The sequence below is a fragment of the Panthera pardus genome, unplaced genomic scaffold (assembly GCF_024362965.1).
Source record: "Panthera pardus isolate Hobbes unplaced genomic scaffold, ASM2436296v1 HiC_scaffold_12, whole genome shotgun sequence".
Taxonomy (NCBI): domain Eukaryota; kingdom Metazoa; phylum Chordata; class Mammalia; order Carnivora; family Felidae; genus Panthera; species Panthera pardus.
The window spans coordinates 49,148,997-49,171,660 of NW_026526677.1; the positions used below are offsets into that span (position 1 = coordinate 49,148,997).

The 22,664-nt window shown below is 39.8% G+C and overlaps 1 protein-coding gene and 1 long non-coding RNA gene across 7 annotated transcripts in view; one reads left to right on the top strand and one right to left on the bottom strand.

Annotated features, from left to right (window-relative positions):
* ZNF143 (zinc finger protein 143) overlaps positions 1 to 17,489 on the bottom strand; it is a 55,388-nt gene extending 37,899 nt beyond the window's left edge. For 2 of the 6 annotated variants that reach the window (XM_019456270.2, XM_053899998.1), the window contains exons 1-3: positions 17,393 to 17,457; positions 897 to 1,011; positions 490 to 582 (exon numbers count right to left, since the gene is read on the bottom strand). In XM_019456270.2, the coding sequence (XP_019311815.2) occupies positions 490 to 582; positions 897 to 1,011; positions 17,393 to 17,434 (250 nt within the window). In that variant the 5' untranslated portion in view covers positions 17,435 to 17,457. Of the gene's footprint in view, positions 1 to 489; positions 583 to 896; positions 1,016 to 4,261; positions 4,439 to 9,416; positions 9,436 to 17,392 lie in introns of those variants that run through there. The other 4 variants (XM_053900000.1, XM_053900001.1, XM_053899999.1 and 1 more) reach the window with 4 other exon arrangements.
* Positions 17,490 to 17,761: 272 nt separating this feature from the next.
* Positions 17,762 to 20,086, top strand: LOC109271119 (uncharacterized). Its single transcript, XR_002081828.2, has 2 exons — positions 17,762 to 18,881; positions 19,693 to 20,086. It is a non-coding gene; the product is annotated as an uncharacterized LOC109271119 (long non-coding RNA).
* The last annotated feature ends 2,578 nt before the right edge of the window (positions 20,087 to 22,664 follow it).

The following is a 22,664-nucleotide window of genomic DNA, read 5'->3' on the forward strand; positions in this document are numbered from 1 at the left end:
ATTCTCATTCCTGGGTGCCGTAAGTCCCTTGACTATGTATGCATGTGCTCAGTAGGTGTCCATAAAAACAAGGAGTTTGAGAATTGGGTTATTTCTTGGAGCGAAGGAGACACTGATTTACAGTTGATGCTAAATAAACAAAACCAAACGTCTATACTTCTATGCATGTTTTGTAAAAACATTAAATAAATAATAACCTCAAGTAAAAAAGCAAGAAAGGTCTTACTAGAAATAGGTTGGGGACACTCCCCCACTCTCCCTTTAATTTTCACACCCCAGAGTGTATTCCAAAAATCTCAAAGGGAGTCCCCAAATTATCAAAACAAATTTAAGTTAACCTGAAACTATTTAAAAATTACCATATGCAATGGTAATATGCAACGAGGCATCTTTAGGATGGACTGGGAAGGGGGGTAAGCTGCCAGGTGTTCGAACTCTGAGGTTATGAATTGCTGGTATTAACCCATGGGCTGTATATGAGGCACATACCTTTAGAATTGTGTTGTATATAAGCGGTAGAACCATCTGCAAGTGTTACTGCTTGCAAGCTTACACCTTCCATATTTTCTAAATTGTCACCATCTATTATAAAAAAATAGTTATTTTCTTTAGATAACTATCACATGTATGTGCTGTTTAAGTTAAAAAACTTTTAATGAAAATTAGGCATAAGGCAGATTGCTTAAGACTCAAATGGGATTTATTCTAGCATTTATAAAAAAGATTTCCCTGCCCTATTGCACCCAGTATCCACAGCAAGAAAAGAAAGGCTTAGTTTTGGTCACGTTTGCTAAACAAGGAAGAGGGAAGTAAACACAGTGTTGTGAGTTTTCATTCTCCCTTAAGATAAATGATATTTCCAAACCCACGTGATCCCTTCACACAAAACTGCTCACCTGCCACCGTTACTGCCTCTGTCAAGCACAGGGTAACATGTTGAGCCTCCATTCCTCCTCCAGGAAACTCTGTCATTCCCTGAGAATCTCGATTTATTTGGGCTAACAACATTTTCTACCTTGAAGAAAAATATAGGCACTTGAGAACAAAGAACAATGCATATGAAATAAAAGCTACAAAGAATATTTATCAACCACAAAAATTTGCTACAGAAGTAAACAGAATTCAAAATAGGCTGAAATTTCACTTAATTTTAGTATATGTGCTGCCAAAACGAGCACAATGAAATTTCACTTAATATGCAGGGTTAAGAGTATTGACCCAAAGTCCAGAGCACGCCTTTCATATTCATCAGTAAACTACTGAGCACACTGACAAGTCTTGCCTATCAGTTTTGTAACATATCTAAAGTTTCCATAATCAGAGTTCTTTGGGTTTAACATAGTTGAAGATCCCCACTTATTCCCACAGTCCTGTTGAGTCAGTCTTCAGAAATCTATCCTGAATCTGGCCACTTCTCAGTTTGCCATTACTTCCCTGATTCCAGCCACTACCACCTCTTGCCCACGTTACTGCAACAGCATCCTAACTGGTCTTCCTGCCTCCATTGTGACCTCTCCAGTCTCCTCTCAACACAACAGTCAGAGTGCCCTTTTCTGGTCAAAACCTTCTGGTAACTTAGAGTAAAACCAAAAGTCCTTATGCTGCCCTATGAGGCCAATAATCTTGTCCCTCATTTCCTACTACTCTCTACCTCATTCATTGCATTTCAGCCACATTGGTGTCCTTGCTTTGCCCCATAGTGGGTGTTCTGTTGCCTCAGGGCCTTTACATTTGATGGTCCTTCTGCCTGAAACATACTTCTCCGTATCTTCATTGGTATTCCCTGATCTTCTTCAAGTCTTTGCTTAATGTCACCCCAATGAGAGCTTCCTTGTTCACCTCATCTCAAACTGCACCTCCCACCTCCAAACCATGATATACCCTAACCCTCTTCCCTCTTTCATATTTCTGCATAGCACTATAACATATTACATGTATTTACTTATTTTGTTTGTTTCTTATCTATCCTCCCCACCCCACCCACCCACCTACAATACACCAGGATTTTTATCTGCTTGCTCACTGCTGACTCACAGGTCTAAAAAGTACTTGACACACAGGAGACACACAATTGGTGCTGAATAAATGGATGAATGATAGCTCTTTTACCAATTACCACCACAACCCCCTTCCTCCCTTCTCTCACTTCCTGGTCCCATCATCTCTGTGTGCCTTGGGTTGTCTCAAATAGGAGCTGGGATAACTTAGCTGCATTGAGCCAAGGAACTGGACCAGAGGATCTCTCGAGGACTTTCCAAGTCTAAAGATTTTATTTCAGTGTCAATATTTAAAAGAAAAATGTGCAGATTGTAATAATTTGCAATTATATTTATGTTTATGACTACTTAAAGCATTTTTGTTTTAGAAACACTATGAACTGGGGCAGCTGGGTGGCTCAGTCAGTTAAGTGTCCAACTCTTTTGGCTCAGGTCATGATCTCACAGTTCATGAGGTTGAGCCCTGCATTTGGCTCTGTGCTGACAGTACAGAACCTGCTTAAAATTCTCTCTCCTTCTCTCTCTGCCCCTCCTCCAGCTTGCACTCTAAATCTCTCTCAAAATAAACCAAAACAAAAAAAAAAAAAACCCTATAAACTGTATCCTTTTATTAAAAATAATTTTTTTTAATGTTTATTTATTTTTGAGAGAGAGACAGAGCATGAGTGGGGGAGGGACAGAGAGAGAGGGAGACACAGAATCGGAAGCAGGCTCCAGGCTCTGAGTTGTCAGCACACAGCCTGATATGGAGCTCGAACTCACAAACCACGAGATTGTGACCTGAGCCAAAGTCAGACGCTAAACTGACTGAGCCACCCAGGTGCCCCAACTGTATCTTCTTTGAATTAGAGCCGGGAACTGTGGTTTAGGCTCAAAGAAATGCATCACAGCTATGGTGAAAGTCAATCAAAGGCTGACTTTTTAGGGAGTCCTGAAAGAGTCCTATCTATAACTGTTCATAGAGCAGGCTGAAACTTCAACACTTCCTTGCTACCTCTAAGAACTATCAGAGAAGCCTCAAAGTATACGTTGGTATACTGCTGTTAAGACCCCTGATGAGGGGGCACCTGGGTGATGAGTCGGTTAAGCTTCCAACTCCTGATTTCGGCTCAGGTCACAATCCCAGGGTTGTGGGATTGAGCCCCGAGTCAGGTTATGTGCTGACAGCGAGAAGCCTGCTTGGAATTCTTTCTCTCCCTTGTTCTCTGCCCCTCCCCTGCTTGTGCGTGCTTTCTGTCTCAAAAATAAATAGATATTAAAAAAAAAAAAAAAAAAAAAAGACCCCTGATGAGAATAGGACTGGGACAGATAAATTTTTAAAAAAACTTCTGTCACTATATAACAGAAACAAATTTAGATAAGGAAATGGAAAGAAAAACACCTATAAAGATGTAGTAAGCATTGTGATTTTTATAGTATTCACCTAGGAAATGAATTTTTAAAAGGCAGATTACAAGGTACTTTGGGTCGTGATGTTAAGAAATGTCTAAAGTTGTCATTTTCACTCAATTATATATAATCTCCAAATAACTACCATATATAACATCAAAAGGTAACTGACAATATCTGTAATAAAAAAAAGTTATTTCTTGTCTGAAAGCTGGTCAACGGTTAAATTTCTTTTTTTTTTTTTAATGTTTACTTATTTTTGAGACAGAGAGAGACAGAGCATGAGCAGGGAAGGGGCAGAGAGAGAGGGAGACACAGAATGTGAAGCAGGCTCCAGGCTCCGAGCTGTCAGCACAGAGCCCGATGCGGGGCTCGAACTCAAGAACTATGAGATCATGACCCGAGCCGAAGTCGGACGCTTAACCGACTGAGCCACCCAGGCGCCTCAACTGTTAAATTTCTTTAGGAAGATTTCAACACCTACAGTTTCATTCCTGATGGAAAAAAAAGAAAAAAACGACATTAATAGAAAGATGAATAGACAACTATTCCCTGGACATGAACTGCTGGCAAATACATGAAGTAGTGATGGGAAAAAACATTCAGGGGAGTTCAAATGGCACTACAATTACCAGAGATAATAAGTGATGGCAGGTCCCTCTTATTTTTAAAGTTCTCAGAAAGACTCTGGGATACAAAGCCCTTTGTTAGAAAAAGATCACATGGGGGGAAAAATGATAGTGAAGAAAAGAAGTAAACAAGCCAGAGATCAAACACCCCATAGTTGCTCACATATCCATCATCATGTCTTGATCATTTCTGTCATTGACATTTTCAGGTTGTGTGGAAATGAACATGTAAGACAGACACGATACCTTTAGAAAGGGCCACCTTATGAAAGGTAGTCAATTTCATGTGCTTTAGTCATGAATCATGGGCCAAAATCAGACACAGAGGAGGCTGTCCTGAAGCACTACAGGAATCTCCATGAAGACAGTGTGTAATATATAAACTTTCTGCCTTTCTGGAAGATGATGATGATGCATGTCAGCCTAAGAAAAACAAACATACTATAGAAATGTAGCAAATGTTATATACAGAATATATAAAGAAATTTTAGGGGCAGCTGGGTGGCTCAAGCAGTTAACGGTCTGACTTCAGCTCAGGTCATGATCCCAAGGTTCGTGGGTTTGAGCCCCACATCAGGTTCTGTGCTGACACCGCAGAACCTGCTTGGGATTCTCTCTCTCTGCCCCTCCCCTGCTCTCTCTCTCTCAAAATAAAGTTAAAATAAAATAAAATCTTAAAAAATAAAATAAAATGTGAAGCCCTTATATATTTCAAGGTTAGCTTAATTTGTTAGAGACCATTATTACCACAAATTATTATGAAGACATAAATCTAATGGTCCAGGTATAAAAGCAAGAACTCTAACTGAAAGTAATCTTATCACAATAAAAAATGATACAAAAAGAAATCTAGATTAACAAATCTTAGATGTTTCTTTGCATGGAGCCACACAAACCAGGCCTTCAGAAATTGTCAAACTCAGGCCCTAACTTCAGGTCAATTTCACCTAACCATAACAGAGAAGCTAGGTCTTTCTATTACCTGCTCTCAATTCCAAAATTTCCTACTATAAAAAGTGCTCTGCGGGCCACTTGGGTGGCCCAGTTGGTTAAACATCTGACTCTTGATTTCACCTCAGATGGTGATCTCATGGTTCGTGGGACAGAGCCTCTCATGGGGCTCTGAGCTGACAGCTAGGAGCCTGCTTGGGATTCCCTCTCTCTCTCTCTCTCTCTCTCTCTCTCTCTGTCCCTCCTCTATTCACACTATCTCTCTTTCTCTCAAAATAAATAAACTTTAAAAAAAGGAAGTGCTATTTCATTTAACGCTGGTCATTTGTGCTACATTGTAGGACATCTCCTAACCTGGAATGAGGAAGTTCCTTAGTATACAGCAACATGAAAATAGTGGGCTATCCTGTACATTTGATGTTTACAGAATTAGTTATACTGCTTTGGTTAGCATTTGTAGAAAACTGTCTTTCAAGTCTCTTCAGTTTTATTTAAATATACACAGGGACTAAGTACGTTCCACTGATGAAATGTAATTCAGTTAAATACAGGGCAGTTAGAATGTGCTGGCAAATGAGGTCGAGTTTTCACAGGCTCCATAGGAGGGTAAAATATAGTGATAGAATTTATACTACCAATTTTATTTTTTTTAATTTTTTTCAATATATGAAGTTTATTGTCAAACTGGTTTCCATACAACACCCAATGCTCATCCCAAAAGGTGCCCTCCTCAATACCCATCACCCACCCTCCCCTCCCTCCTTATACTACCAATTTTAACTGGGAAGAATATTCTAGTGGATGGGTGAAATGCTGAAACTTGAAGGCTGTGCCAAAGTCCAGGACCATTCAGAAACTGAGTGTTTGATACTGACTGGCAGGTAGCTGAGATAAGGTCTACCAGGCCTAAAGCTAAAAATACTTATGAGAAAAAGAGGTGAGAGCAGAGATAAGAATTTAGAAATGAACAGCTAGGTCTAATCATCAGGAATGCCAATTTTGGTGATGGTTTGATCTTAACTGAACCATTGATATAAAAAAGAGCTTTAAAAAATATGTCTCTTAAACCTCAATAGAGTAGCACCGACAACATGGGTTGGTAAGGGCACACCTGCAGGCAGCAGGTTGCTAAGCATGCCCCGGTTTGCTTTTACTGAGACTAGGGAGTTTGAGGAATAGAAGCAGCAGGAGAAAGATTCTGGCATATTCAGAAGCCACTTCTGGCACTGCTCCATTAAAAAAAGGCATAAGAAAGTCATTTGAAAACTACTATGCTAAATTGCACTTTACTTCTCTAAGATAAACATTGTATATGTTAATATTTTATTATTCAAATTGCTATTTTTACATGGGTAAGGGAAGCAAAGCATAATTGTTAGACAATTATGAAAATTACAAAGGGCATTCCTGACACACAACTCCTAAACAAAATAGATCCTCTGTCCAAAAAGGCGTTGAATAGGACACTAAATGTGGATAGTTTAAACACACACCTCTAGACAGAAATAACTAAAAATAACTATTTCTGTAGGCATCACATTTACAAAGCACTTTTCAGATCTAATAACTTATTGATAGTTAAATGGAACAGTCCTGGGGCGCCTGGCTGGTTCAGTCGGGGGAGCATACGACTCTTGATCTCAGGGTTGTAGGTTTGAGCTCCACACTGGGTGTAGAGATTAATAAAATCTTAAAAAAAATAAAAATAAAAATAAATGAAACAGTCCTTCAGCGCCATAAGAGTTCTTGAGCTCTTCCAACCTTCTCTGAACTTCCAAAGTTGTCCAGCAAACTGTTTGTTTCTTCATGGTAACTATTTAAAATACGTTTTAAGGTTTAAAAAAATGTTTTAAGTTTTTATATATTTTTGAGAGAGAAAGAGAGGGAGGGCAGAGGTGCAGAGAGTGAGGGAGACACAGAATCCGAAGCAGGCTCCAGGCTCTGAGCTGTCATCCCCGACATGGGGCTCACACTCACAAACCACAAGATCATGACCTGAGCTGAAGTCGAATACTTAGCAGACTAGGCCACCCATGTGCCCCAAAGATTTTTTAAGTCATCTCTATACTCAAGATGGGGCTCGAACTCACAACCCTGAGATCAAGAGTCACATGTTCTACTGACTGAGCCAACCAGGTCCCTCTAAAATATTTTCCATTTGCCTCAAACCTCTCTATCCCTCACTCCCTTTCCTGTTATCCCCCATTCCTTATCCCTGACACCTCATTTTCAACAAATTAATCAGTCCCCAACTTCACAGAAAATATAGACATCATCATAGAGGAATTCTTTGCCAACAAATCTATCACTTCACTGCATTTCCACATGCTTCCTCCTTCTCTCCTGCCAGATTACCTTCCTACAAGGTAAAACTAATCCCTCCAACCTACATTTCATTTGTCTTTCCTCCTTAGGGATCACAGGGACCTCTTCTGAAAACAATCCCTCTCTCTTCTAATTCCTTCCCATCAAGAACTTAAAAAGCACAAAAATAAAATCAAATAAACAATCTCACATCTGACTTAGCTACCAGTCTCTTTCCTTTTTATCTAGACTAGATTACTTTAGCTAGATTTCCTTAACAGTCGTTACTAAGAATACCTCCTGATTTCTCATTATCATCTATCTGGTTTCTGTCCCTAACTCTAAGGAAATTGCCCTGGCTGTCATGAATCTCCAATTTAACATAAAGTTCACTGGCCATTTCCTAGGCTTTCACCCAATGAAAATGTATGTGTATCTTGCAGAAAAACTTGTACAAGAATTGTCTGTGGCAGTTTTATTCATAACAGTTCCAAACTGAAAAGAACCTAAGTGTCCATCAACTAAAGAATGGATAAAGAAGTTGTGATAAATTTATACAGTGGAATATTACCTAGCAATAAAGAGGAACAAATTACTATACATACAATAACAGTGATAAATCTCAAAAGTATTGTGTTGAGGGAAAAAAGCCAGATACAATACATATTGTATTATTCTATTAATATAATATCCAAGAACAGACAAAATTAATCTACAGTGATAGAAACCAAACTGTGGTTGGAAGATTGGGGGATTTTCTTTTGAGTGAGATGACCATCTGGGCGAATACAACTGCTAAAACTCATCAAATGCATACTGAAGATTATACCTCAGATTTTTAAGAAGTTTAAAAAAGGACCTAATATGACAACAGTTAAACATTTAAAAAATGTAATGGCTATTTTTCAGTTGTATCATACTTGATTCAATACCACTGACCTTTATCTCCTTGGAACATTCTCTTGCTTTGGCTTCTGTGGCATCCACATGCTTCTGGTTTTCTCCAACTTCCTAAGCTAACCCTTTCCAGATTCTCCTATGGGGTCCTAAATATGTAGGATCCTCAAGTTTCTGTCCTAGTTTGTTTTTTCATTTTATGCACTTTTCCTCTTGAACAATCGCATCCATTCGCATGGCTTCAAAGATCTCTGAAACTTGCAAGCTCTCTAAAATCTATCTAGTCCTTTCTCTTAAAGAGCTGTTGATCTATCTATATGTCTCATTGCTTACTGGCCTCAATGACCTCCGTGGTCCATAGTCACCTCCATCCCAACAGGTTTTCCCATGAAATTTTCCTGTTGCATTTCTACCTCTAACAAATGCAGTCACCAACCCAGTAGCTGAAATCTCCCTTATTCTCCAGCCAATCACTAAGAACTATCACTCTATTTCCTAAATACCTGTCAAATTCATTCACTTCTATTAGGCTGTCTTAATTGAGGCTACCATTACCCACTTGGATTATTACATCAGCCTCCTAAAGTCCACTCCTACCTTCCTTCAGTGTAATCTCCATAGCAGTCCAAGTGCTTTTAAATCCAATCATAGCAGTTCTCTGTCTCAAAACCTTTAGTACTCTCCCATTGCCACAGAGTGCAAACATCACAATCTAGACTCTAGTAACTTCTCCAGCAGGTTGGACAGCCATTCCAACTGGCCCGAGACTGAGGAGTTTCCCCGAATATGGGACTTTCCGCTTTAAGTGGGGGACTTGGTTTTAAAACTGGAATAGTCTTGAGCAAATCAAGACAAGTTGGTCTTTCTATCCTCTGGTCTTGTTCTAGCCATAACCTCCTCACATTCTATATCCCACCAATATATTTTTTTTAATTTTTTAATGTTTACTTATTTTTGAAAGACAGAGCACGAGAGAGAGACAGAATCCAAAGCAGGCTCCAGGCTCTGAGTTTTCAGCACAGAGCCCAATGCAGGGCTCGAACCCACAAACCTTGAGATCATTATCTGAGCCGAAGTTGGCCACTTAACCAGACTGAGGCATCCAGGCACCCTTATGTCCCACCAATACTGACGAAAATTCTAGTATTTAATGATACTAATATTATTTAATAATAGATTAATAAGTATTAATAATACTAATATATTAAATATCAAATGATAAAGATAATAACCCTTCCATAAAACTTACTATATGCCAGACATTACTAATTCATTTAATTCTTCTAGCAATCCTATGAATAAAGAACCATTTTATCCCAGTTTTGCAGATGAAGAAAATGAAACTCAAGAAAAGTTAAATGGTTTCCTTAGAGGTGCCTGGGTGGCTCAGTTGGTTAAGCATCTGACCCCAGAGCCAAAGCTCAGGTCATGATCTCATAGTTCATGAATCCAAGCCCTGCATCCGGCTCCAATTCTCTCTTCTCTCCTCTGCTCTCTCTGCCCCTCCGCTGCTCACTCTCTCTCAAAAATAAATAAACTTAAAAAAATAAAAATAAACAGTATCCTTAACTTCACAACATAAGTAGCAAAGTCAATCTTCTAACCATTTGGCCCAGCAACTCTTACATGAGCTACTGGATTATTTGACACTCTCAGAAAAGCCCAAGGCTTTATATGTACTTTTTAAATATATAAACATATATTTATTCACCAAGTCTTGATAGAAGGCCAAGCAAGGCCTTTTTCTCTGAAAATTGCGTGTATGGATTTCTCTATTCAGCATCAACTTTTTTACAAAAATCACTAGCATGATGAATTCCAATTTGGGTTACTTTATTTTTTTAATTAAATAAATTTTTTTTAATGTTTATTTCTTATTTTGAGAAAAAGAGCAAGTGCAAGTGGGGTAGGGGCAGAGAGGGAGAGAGAGAATCTCAAGCAGGCTCCATGCTGTCAGCACAGAGCCCGATGTGGGGCTCCATCCCATGAACTGTGAAATCACCAGTTGGAGGCTAAACCACCCTGGCGCCCCTCCCCCATGATCTTTTATAGTTGTACTACTTATAGAACTAAACTCCAGTTCCTTAGTCTGACATTCAGGCTACTCTCCAGTCTGGGTTCTATCCATTTTTCAAATTTCATCTCCTATTATTCTCCTATAGGTCTTTACCTTTACCATGATCAACTACTAAAAATATATATACATTTGTTGGATAAATACCCAGGACTGATATTTTGAGTAGTATATGTATACATGTACATGTGTGTGTGTGTATGCACATGTATATGTGTATACGTGTGTGTGTGCACACAACCCTTTAGAGACACAGAGAAGTAAAAAAGAAGTTCTTGTCTTTAAGAAACTCATTCCATGGTGGGAGACAAGTGAAAACAGGTAATTAAACACAATGTTAGGGGAGGGACCACAATAATTAGAACAACTTGGTACCACTTACCAATATTTTATTTTTTATTTTTTAAGTTTATTTAAGTAATCTCTATACCCAATGTGGTGTTCAACTCATGACCTCGAGATCAAAAGTCACGAGCTCCTGACTGAGCCAGCCAGGCATCCCTACTTATCAATATTTTAAATGCAATTTTCAACAAAGTAATTCTTCTTGGGACTTATTAGATAGACACTCTCTTAAGTGTGCAAAGTTCATTGTAGTATTATTTATAATAGCAAAAATTAGTCAACAATCTAAAAGTGCACCCAAAGGACAAATTAAATAAACTATAGGACATTCATAAATGAAACATGCAGACATGAAAAAGAATGGGATATGAAATGATAAGAAATATGTCCAAGATATATTGTAAGTGGTGTGGGGGGGAAGCAAATTGCAGAAGGTATTTATGTATGGTATGACTGCGTTCAGGTTTTTAAGAATGTATGTAGGGGCGCCTGGCTGGCTCAGTCAGTTGAGCGTCCGGCTTCAGCTCAGGTCATGATCTCACAGATTGTGAGTTCGAGCCCTGTGTCGGGCTCTGTGCTGACAGCTCGGAGCCTGGAGCCTGCTTCGGATTCTGTGTCTCCCTCTCTCTCTGCCCCTCCTCTGCTCATGCTCTCCCTCTCTCTCAAAAATGAATAAATGTTAAAAAAAATTTTTTTAAATGTATATAAACATCTGCATATGCTTGTATATACATTTGAAAATTCAAGTGGTTACCTCCCAGAAATGGGATTAGGAGATATGGTGGAGTGGGTAAGGGACTTTTAATTTTTACTGTACACATTCTATAAGTTAAAAAAAATATTTACCATGTATGACTCTCATGGCTTTAAAAAATAAAACTACTTTTAAAAAAGTTATTATAAACAGAGGCATTAACAGAGTAAGGAGCACCTAACTTTTCCTCAGGGATGCAAAGATGATGACATGGAAATTTGGGCATAAAAAGATAAGTAAACATTTCCTAGGAATAGGAAGAGTAGAAAGAGCAGTCTAGGCACAGGGAAGAGCTTTTAATTGTCACCAGCTCTTCCATGGTGCCTCTGTACCCAACTAGCCAGATCTCAGTCATCATTTGAATCCTATAGTATTTGCTGTTATTTGGCTTGGAGCCCAGGTCACTATGGATACTAGTCACATTTTTATTATCATAGATTCCAACTGTATATGGCTTAATAATTTGCTGGTATTCTAACATCTGACTCCTTGCTCAACTCCTAGGCAGTTAACCTGCTGCTGAATTCCCATTTTCTCTTTTGAAAAAATGGGAGAATACCCGTCTGATAGGACTGTTGTCAGAAGTAAAATAATGTTAAAAAAAAAAGTGAAACAATGTATATAAAGCCCTTAGCACTTCAGATGTACTCAAAATATGCCAGTTTGTGTGTGTGTGTGTGTGTGTGTGGTTTTTTTTTTTTATTTAACGTTTTATTTTTTATTTATTTTTTATTTTTATTTTTATTTTTATTTTTTTAACGTTTATTTATTTTTGAGACAGGGAGAGACAGAGCATGAACTGGGGAGGGTCAGAGAGAGGGAGACACAGAATCTGAAACAGGCTCCAGGCTCTGAGCTGTCAGCAAGAGCCCGACGCGGGGCTGGAACTCACGGACCGCGAGATCATGACCTGAGCCCAAGTCGGCCGCTTAACCGACTGAGCCACCCAGGCGCCCCTTTAACGTTTTATTTTTGAGAGAGACAGAGCACAAGCAGGGGCGGGGCAGAGGAGACACAGAATCCGAAGCAGGCTCCAGGTTCTGACTGTCGACACAGAGCCTGATGCAGGACTTCAACTCACAAGCCACAAGGTCATGACCTGAGCTGAAGCTGGATGCTTAACCAACTGAGCCACCCAGGCACCCCAAAACATGCCAGTTTTCTTTCTACAGGTGAGGAAAGTGAGGTCTATGAACCTCGTTTGTGACTGTAAGGCTTGTTTCGTTATCTACTGCTCCTCTCTCCTCTTACAGTCTTTATTTTCCTTCTTTTTTTTTTTTTTTTTTTGAGAGAGACAGAGACAGTGAGCAAGGGAGGGGCAGAAAGAGAGTGAGAAAGAGAATCCGAAGCAGGCTCTGCACTGTCAGCTCAGAGGGGCTCAAACTCACAAACCCTGAGATCATGACCAGAGCCGAAACCAAGAATTGGATGCTTAAACCGACTGAGCCGCAGAGTCACCCCCCCTTTAAAGTTTAAAAACTTTAAAGTTTTTAAAGTCCAAAACTTTAATCTCCACATCCAGTCTGCCCAATTAGACTACAAGCCTTCTAAGGTAGGTACTGTGTCCTATGGGTCTTTAAAATCTTGACACCTAAGATTATATGTTCAGGGCACCTGGGTGGCTCAGTCTGTTAAGAATTGAACTCAATCTTAGGTCAGGTCTTGATCTCAGGGTGGTGAGTTCAGGATCTGCACTGGGTTCTGGGCTGAGCATGAAGCCTACTTAAAAAAAAAGTTATATATTCAATACATATCTAATGAGTTTAACATAATTCATGTTGCACAGTGCTTTACAAACGTCCTCCATTGTATACATCCAGCCATGCTGACCTTCCTGCTTTAGCACATACTGTGTCACCTATCTAAAATATCCATTCTACCACCATCCCCTTATTCTTTACCACAGAACTCTAGCTCCTTCAATAGTACTTAACAGAATTTCTAAGTGAACTCTAAGTTCCATCATGGCTGGGCCTCCATCTATGTTGTTCACCTCTGAACTCTCAGTGCCTATAAGAATGCCTGGCGCATAGTATACACTTACTAAATATTTGTTGACCAAATGAATACAATTTGTATAAGGACATGGCTAGTTAACTGAGACAGGACTAAAGACTACATCGTCTTTTATTCCAATGCTCTTTTCATGGTGCCACACTTTTTATCATATGCTACTGTATTGGGTGTGTATATAGCATATGTAAACTGCAATTAATTTTAATAATTCCAACTTCTTGTGACCATTACATCCACACTATATATAAGATCTCTATTTTTCAATACATGACCAAAGGCATCCATCGTTAAAGTTGTGCAAAAATCGGGACACCTGGGTGGCTCAGTCGGTTGAGTGTCTGACTTCGGCTCAGGTCATGATCTCACAGTTCATGAGTTGGGAGTCCTCCATCAGGCTCTGTGCTGACAGCTCAGAGCCTAGAGTCTGCTTCAGATTCTGTGTCTCCCTCTCTCTCTGCCTCTCACCCATTCACACTCCCTCTCTTAAAAATAAACATTAAACAATTTTTAAAAAATAAAGATGTGCATAAATAACACAATAATATCCCTGCTATGCCAGGTTATGTACAGCACTCAAAATATTTTATCATTCTAGAGCTACAGACACCTTATTTTTTCCCCCAGACATCTTATATTTTAAAATGTAAAGAAGTTAAAGAGGTAGGTACTTGGTATGTTACTGAATAACTCAGCTGAGAGACTAGGCTTGAGCCAATCATTGATTCAAGTCCTAACTTTGTTGTGTAATAATTGGACAAGTTACTCCAAACTTCAGTTGACTCACCTGCAAAACAGGGAGAACTCTAGTATTTGCCTTAGGTTCATAATGAATAGTTTTATGTATATATGTAAGCCACTCAACAAACCATTTAACTCAGTGCCCAGCTGAAATTAAGTGCTAAGTAAAGTGGAATTTTAGGTACACACCCAGACAAAAGTAGTTTGGAGTTAAATGCCTGTGTCTACACATTAATGGACAAGTTATTCCCACAGGCTGCAGAGTTCCCACTGCAGCATAGTTTTAAATTGGGATTAGATTTATGGAAAACTGTGGATAAAAGTGTTTTATTGTTTTCTGGTTTGTTTTTTTTTTTTTTTTATGAGGGAGAGGGAGCTTTCTCAGTCTAAATCCATCTTAAAAGCAAAATCATTTTGGTAGTACAATAAAGTTTAAAACACTATCCTAGGGGCACCTGGGTGGCTCAGTTGGTTCAGCGTCTGACTCTTGATTTCAGCTCAGGTCATGATCTCACATTTCTGAGATCCAATTCTGTGGTGGGCTCTGTGCTTGCAGTGCAGAGCCTGCTTCGGATTCTCTCTCTCACTGTCTCTCTGCCCCTACCCTGCTTGCACTCTCTCTCTCTCAAAGTAAATAAATTTTTAAAAATAATAAAATAAAATAAATGCAAATTAAGCATAGGAAGGAGCAAGGACAGAACACAACCCAAGTCTTTAAGAAATCATTATGTCCTGAAACCAAGCAGGAGCAAAAAGACTCAGAACTAAGTAAAACCTCAGATTTAAAAAAAACAAAAACAAAAACTTGGGGCACCTGGGTGGCTCAGTCAGTCAAGCATCTGACTCTTGATTTCGGCTCAGGTCGTGATCTCATGGTGAGTTTGAGCACCACATCAGGCTCTATGCTGACAGTGCAGAGCCTGCTAGGAATTCTCTCTCTCAACCTCTCTCTCTGCCCTTCCTCCACTCTTGTTTGCTCTCTCAAAACAAATAAAAACTTTAAAAAACAAAAATAAACATAAAAAAACCTATATAAAAATTTCAAAATTAAGTAATGAAGACCTCAGGCCTCAGAAAGTTCTCCTTACATGATCATAAACTGCATACGTTTTATAAATATAAGCTAAAGTAATACTGGAGGCATAATTCTGCAATCCAGCTAGGTCATCTTTCCATGAAGAATGTGATGAATGTTCACTTCACAACAATATCCCAACTTATAGCAAAGGGCTATGGACAATTTGCAAACCATCTATTTGATAAAGACTTTTATGTAAAGAAGTCTTACAACTCAATAATAAACAATCCAATTTAAAAATGGACAAAAGATCCAAATAGACATTTTTCCAAAGAAAATACACAATGGCCAATCAACACATGAAAAAATGCTTAACACCATTAGCCACTGGGAAATGCAAGTCAATAAGAGATACCACTTCATACCCAGGCTACCATCAGAAAGACTGAGAATAGCAAGGGTTGGCAAGATATGGAATAATGGGAACACTCAAACACTGCTGAGAGGAATATAAAATGGTGCAGACAATTTGGAAGAGTTTGACAGTTCCTCAAAAGGTTGAGCAGAGTTACCATACAACTAAGAAATTCTACTCCTTGGTACTTATACCAGAGAATAGAAAACACATGTTCACGCAAACACTTGTACACAAATGTTCACAGCAGCATTATACATCACAAAAAGTGAAAACCCAAATGTCCACCAACAGATGAATGGATGAATAAAACTTATGTCCATGCAATGAAATAATACTTGGCAATAAAGAGAAATGAAGTACTGACACAAGTTAAAACATTAATGAACTTTGCAAACATTATGCTGTGAAAAAAAGTCACAACAGCCCACATACTATGTGATTCCATTTATATAAAATGTTCAGAGTAAGCAAATCTGTAGATTTGCTACAGATTGTTGGGGAAGGTTTATGGGTAAATGAGGAGTAACTTAACCGGTACAGTTTCATTTTGAAGTGATGAACGTGTTTTAAAATGGATTGTGGTGATGGTAGCACAACTGTGAATTTATTAAACCTACCTAATTACATACTTCAAATGGGTGAAGTGTAAGATATGTAAGTTATATCAATAAAGATATTATTTTAAAAAAATAAAAGGGGGCTATAGAAAAAACAGCCGACCAAGTATTTGTAGATGGCCAAATAATTAATTTCCTAAGTAGTCAAAATACGCCTGGAGAAATTAGTTATGCATCGTATTTAGTGATCTGATCATCTATTCTTACTAGACACTTTAACAATGAACTTAAACTAGGCACTAAGAGCAAGTATTAAATACTACAGATTTCTGTTAACTGCAGATTTTTCTTAGTTCAGCAAACACGTATCACCCAAAGGACAACTTTGAACCTACAATTTTTCACCACATCCCCACTTCATTATTATACCAGCTGATTAGACACTTCTAAAAGCAACGGCTGAAGTTGATTTTAAACAAATATAATGGGGTTAGCAATGGTATTCTTTCCTATTTTTTGCTTAACTTCGTTAATGCGGTTAAAACACTTAAAATGTTCAAAATAGCAAAAGCGGAGGAAATAAAAATTGGTTCCCGTTCCACGGTAACATAGTACAAAGCAACTGAAAGATTCGTTAACTCTGGCCAAAACCGAGAAAAAAGGGCAAGGAAAACTGACAATTTCCAATATTCCATGTTAGGCCTCAGTAATCTAAAAGTGGAAGAAAAAAAAAAAGTGAGAAAACAAGAAATCTGTGCACGATCTGGGCGGGACGAAATTCTGGGTGCGATCCGCAGGCAGGATCCCGAGAGGGCCCTTGGCCAGTCCTGCCGCCGGCGCCAGGCTGGGCTGGGGCCTGGAGCTGACCGTGCCTCGGCGTCCCAGCCGGAGGAGCTTCGCCTAGGCGGCGTCTGGGGACTCGCCCCGCGCGGAGGTCAAGCCGAGAAGCGCCTCCAGGCTCCCGAGGGCTCCACCCTCCCCTCCTTCACTCCCTCCCCCTCGGCGGTCCCCTGAGGGGAACAGGCGGGGCGCACCGCGCAGACACTAGGTTGGGGTGGGGGGGGAGGTTGCGTTCTCAGCGAGAAAAGCTCCGCCGCCCTAGAGTGGCGGCCGCGGGTTATTAATAAACTCCGCTTCTGCCCAGGCGCCGCTACCGAGGCCGGCCGTAGGATCGGCAGGGCCTGCGGCGAAGGCTGAGCAGCCGGAGTCAGAGCCCGGGCCCGAGCGGGCCCGCGCCGCCGCGCTGAGGGCGGCGGCCGGGCGGAGAATAATGCACACTGGGTAAAAACACATTTATATACGAACCTCCGAGAAAATTTTCCAACAATTCCTTCGTCCGACCACCATGCACCAGGACAGGAAACAGCCGCCCGGCCCCCAGGCCCCGTAACCCGCATAGCCAGTCTGAGGCCCGCCCCCAGCCTCCATTGGGCTGGCATTACGTCGTTCACAAGACGCTTCCTGCTTGCCATTGGCTCAAATTAAGGCGACGCGAAAGGAGACCGCCTTATTCACGCCTCCTTTTCTTGACGTCAGTTTCGTCTGGCCTTGCAGCTAGCGCCTGAGTGGCTTGTGCAAAGTGCGGAATCAAAGTTCCTGTGTCTGACTGGTTGGCAGAACCGCTCATCCTAGACCGACACCGCCTCGTTGACAAGTGATTTATGCCGATTCTGGGGCCTCAGCGGGAGGCGCCATTTTGTAGCGAGGGAGGGAGGATGGTCCTTGTGACTAGCCGGGAGGGAGAAGGGGTGACAGGCGCCATTTTCCCCACAGGGGCTAGGAGGTGGCCTTGGCTCTCCCGGTGGGCTTGCTGGAGTGCGTTCTGGAGACTGGTTGGGCTTTGCCTAGCGACTGCCGAGTGTCGCCCCGTTGGGAGGGAGGTTGTGGGGAGGGCTAGTACAGAATAAGACGCCTGACCGCTCCCTGGGGGCTCTCGGTGCCAGTTGAGGCCTTTGGTTTCGGGCGACGGCTTTGTTTTCCAAGAGCTGCTGTGTGCCGGTCCCTGGCTGCTAGGCCTGCCTGCGCTTCTCAAGTCGCCGGGGCATCATCATTCGGTGGGAGAGTGGGCCTCCTGCCCTTGCCGAAACTGCGAGGGAGCTCGGCAACGAACGGGGCGGTAGTCCTAGACTCTGCTGGGAGACCCTTCGGATGCTTTTGCGCTTTCATGTTGTTTACGTTAAAAATCTTAAGTCTGTATTGGTGTCGCTACCCTCGTTTTTTACTTTCCCTTTTGTATGTGTTGCTAATTAAAGGAAAGTTGAAAGGGTGGGAAAAACATTGACTTGGGCTCCCCCAAACCGTTAAGAATGAATACAAATTAGTTGTGAAGTTTAGGTCATAGTTTTTTGTAGCTCTCAACCCAGACTTTTTCTAAACTATTGGAAATACTAGTGTTTTCGGGAGTATTCAGTGTTTATTTGCTTTGACAAAGCTGTGTAAAGATGAGATGGTGTGAAGACTCAAGATGTGTTAAACCGAGCATTATAGGTGTAGAATGAGGGGGTTACTAAGAGAATAAGGTGGCTGATGGATTTAACACTTTTGTAACCTGCTTAGAAAAACTGGAGAGAGCTGTATGGTGTTTCATTTAGTGTCTTGGATTTCAAATGGTGATTATGGCTAAAGGATTAAAGCAAAAGGATGTTAGAGTGTTAGAGGTAGCTAGCCTGTGGAGTCTAGTTTGAGACATTAACGTTACATTTTTTTTGGCGGGGTGTGGAGGCCGACTCACCGGCCCGCCGGGTTACCTAACCAAGGCACAGTTGCATAATCGGTGCCCAAACTCCATTAGAAGGTAAATAGGACTTTGAATTTATTTTGAATACGTATTGCTTAGGAATTTAAAGTAGTTACTATTTTTTACGCCCTTGTAAAGATGAAAAATGTGACACAAAACTAGATTAGGTTACTTGAAGCTGGAGGAATAGGCTTACAAAACAAATTTGTGCCCAATGGATACATTCCCTTTGTCACAGAGATGGAGAGTTTGGATGAAAAACAAGATGTTTTAATTAATCTTTCAGTACCTTCCGGATGTTATACTTGTATAAACAGAAGTGTCATTAAAAGAATCTGTACTTTTATGCAGTTTAGCCAGTTATACTACTGAGTCCCTTGCCTTCAGTCTACTCATTAAAACACAGTATAATACAGAATCTCAAAAATAATTTAAAAATCACCCTGTAGTTAGTTGTAGATTGCAATTATAGGATATCTTTATATCCCCAGAACCTTCTGAGTGGTTGAAAAATTGGTGGTGGTGGATAGGGTGCTATAATTCTAACCTGATTGAGAGAAAAAACCTTAATTCTGATTTTGTCACAGGTAATGATACTTTGTGTTAATAGTATTTACCAGTGACTGTAGAACAGAGTTGAAGTACACGTGGTATTCAACGCCATTCATAATGTTCAGATTTTCCCCAATCACCTGTCTTCCATCTTACTACATCTCAAATTAATGGCTTAAAAATATTTCACTTCCACTCAGTGCTATTTCAAGCTCTTAGATAAAGCTGGACCATTTCCCCAATTTCCTAAATAGGCTTGACGTTTCCAGCCTCCTTTAAAAACTTCCCATCATGTTTTTTAAAACATTCCTTTCAGTACTCAAAACTTTCTGGAGAACTGGTTGATTTTCTCATATCAAGCCCCATGTTGGACTGCACCCTGGGTGTGAAGCATGCTTAAAAAAAGAAAGAAAACGGGCGCCTGGGGACTCAAGTCAGTCAAGAGTCGACTTCGGCCCAGGTCATGGCCTTGCGGTTCCTGGGATCGAGCCCCAGGTCAGACCCTATGCAGACAGCTGGGAGCCTAGAGCCTGCTTCGGGTTCTTTGTCTCCCTCTCTCTATGCCCCTCCCCTCCTCTGGCTCTGTGTCTTTCTCAAAAATAAACATTTTTTTTAAAAAATTAAAAAGAACAAAGAAATGATTTCTGGGAGAAATTGTTATAGCTCACTTTACTAAATTCTGTAATAAATTTGAATTTTTTTATCATGAATTTGTAGATTTTATTTTCAACACTAACAAATTTAAAACCAAACTAGTTTCTTGCTCTCCTCTGGGAGTTGTGGCTGTAGATGTGTCCTAGTCTCAGAATTTGTTAACTCATTGGTAAGGTAAAACCACTTATTTCACAGTGTAATTAGGAGGATATATATAGAAGTATAGATATGATACAACTGGTAATGTTTTGTTAGTGGCTAATTGCACAATTTCCCTTATTTTAAGCTCATCTCTAATGCCAATATGAATGCATTTTTTTTTCTTTTTACCAACTCTATTGTTGGATCAATTTGTCAACCTTTTTTGAAAAGATCACCCAATTAATGAGCTTCAGGGTTTACCAATTGTTAATGTGTGTTGTTTACTTTAGTGACAAACTAAAGGGAAAATAACACCCTCAGTTTACAAAATATAAATCTTCTGAAGCCCCTTAAGATTCCAAGTGTCCTTCTGAAACTATCTCCATGACATTCTATCATTTTGGCTTCTAATTATATTTACCTAAATCTGAAGTACAACATTACAGAAAAAAAGAAAACCAATTAATATACATAGTAGATAGTGAGCAGTCGAAGAATGCAACCAGTGGTTTTAACATGATTTTATTTTTCTGGGAAAACATTCTCTTGAGACAAGGTGGGATTTTTTTTAAGTGAAGTTCATGTCTCCAAATAAGCAGTATGATTGATACACCATTTTACAGAAAAACACTAAGTGCTGTAACTTTTTTGAGAAAAAAAGTTTGGCTCAGTCTTAAATTCTTAATACTATATATTACATCAGAAGATAAAACAGAGCTACACCATTTATGGAAAACTACAGGTAGTAGGGCTGCTGTTAGGGTGATGAGATTTAAAATATGAACGGGGCATTTGGCTGGCTCAGTTGGTGGAATGTGTGACTCTTGATCTTGGAATCCTGGATTTGAGCTCTATCTTAGGCCTACAGTTACTTAATAAAAATTAAAAAATAAAGAATGAACTAGTAACAAAGTATGAGAGTACAATCCCTAAGATTGACTCCAATCTCTAGACTATTTACAACTGAATAACCGTGAGTAAAACTGTTTTTACTTTAGGAACATTTCATGCTTTTTAGAGAACTTTACCCAAATTTGACTTAAGAAAACTGAAAATTGAGGGGCGCCTGGGTGGCTAAGTCAGTTAAGCATCAGATTCGATTTCAGTTCAGGTCAGGATCGCACAGTTGGTGAATCCAGTCCCGCACTGACAACATGGAGCCAGCTTGGGATTCTTTCTCCCTGCTCCCGCCACCCCCCCACCTCTGCCCTGATCACTCTAAAAGTAAATAAACTTAAAAAATAATATATTTTGAAAAAAAAAAATGGAAATAGGGGTATTCATATAAAACTCACCATTTTGAACTATACTTGAGTAGTTTTTAGCATATTCACAAGACATGCAACCTAAAATATTTTCATCAGGGTATCTGGCTGGCTCGGTTGGACTCTTGATCTCAGGGTCGTGAGTGTGAGCCCCACATGGGTATAGAGTTACTTAAATAAATAAAACCTAAAGAAAAAATAAAACATTGTCATCTTCACCAGAAGAAAACCTTCATCATCCATTAGCAGTCTTCATTACCTTTCCCACTCCCACAACCACTAATTTGTCTCTGGATTTGACAGTTCTAGACATTTCATATAAATGGAACATTTTGACTTGACTTCTTTCACTGTTTCAAGGCTCATCCACATTGTAGCATGTTAACAGTACTTACTTTTTACTGTTAATATCCGACTGGTGTGACTATACATTTTGTTTATCCATCAATTAATGGTTATTTGGGTTTTCACCTTTTGGCTATAATGCTATGAACAATCATGTCCATGTTTTTGTGCAAACGTGTTTCATTTCTTGTGGGTATGTACATCTAGGAGCATTTCTGTGTTCCACTATTTTCAGTCTTCTGAGGAACTGCCAAACTTTTCTACAACAGGTAAGCATTCTCAGCAATTTGAGTGTGCCAGTTTCTCTACATCCTCTTCAAACTTGTAATTGTTCACCTTCTCGATGATAGACATGCTAATCGGTGTGAAATATCTCCTTGTGATTTCCCTAGTGGCCAGTGACATTCAGCATCTTTTCCTGATACAGGTCATTTCTTTGAAGAATTTTTTTTTTTTTTTTTAAATAAGCTCTGTGCCTAACATGGGGCTTGAACTCCTGAGCCCAAGATCAAGAATCGCATCTTCTACCAACTGAGTCAGCCAGGCAACCCAGGATTCCCATTTTTTCAATTGGGGTTTTTTTGTTGTTGAGTTGTAAAGATCTTCTGGGTTGTCTTTTCACTTTGAAGCAGTTTAAAATTTTGATGAAGTTCAAGTCACCTATTTTAACCTTTTGTTGCTTGTGCTTTGGTGTTAGATCCAAGAAACCGTTGCCTAATTCAAAGTCACAAAGATTAATGCATTTTTTCCTAAGAGTTTCAAAGTTTGAGTGAGGTCTTATATGTAAATCTTTTAACCACATTTATGTACGGTGTGAGGGTACATACCCAGCTGTCTCAGAATCACTTGAAAAGATTATTTTCATATTGAATGGTCTTGGCAC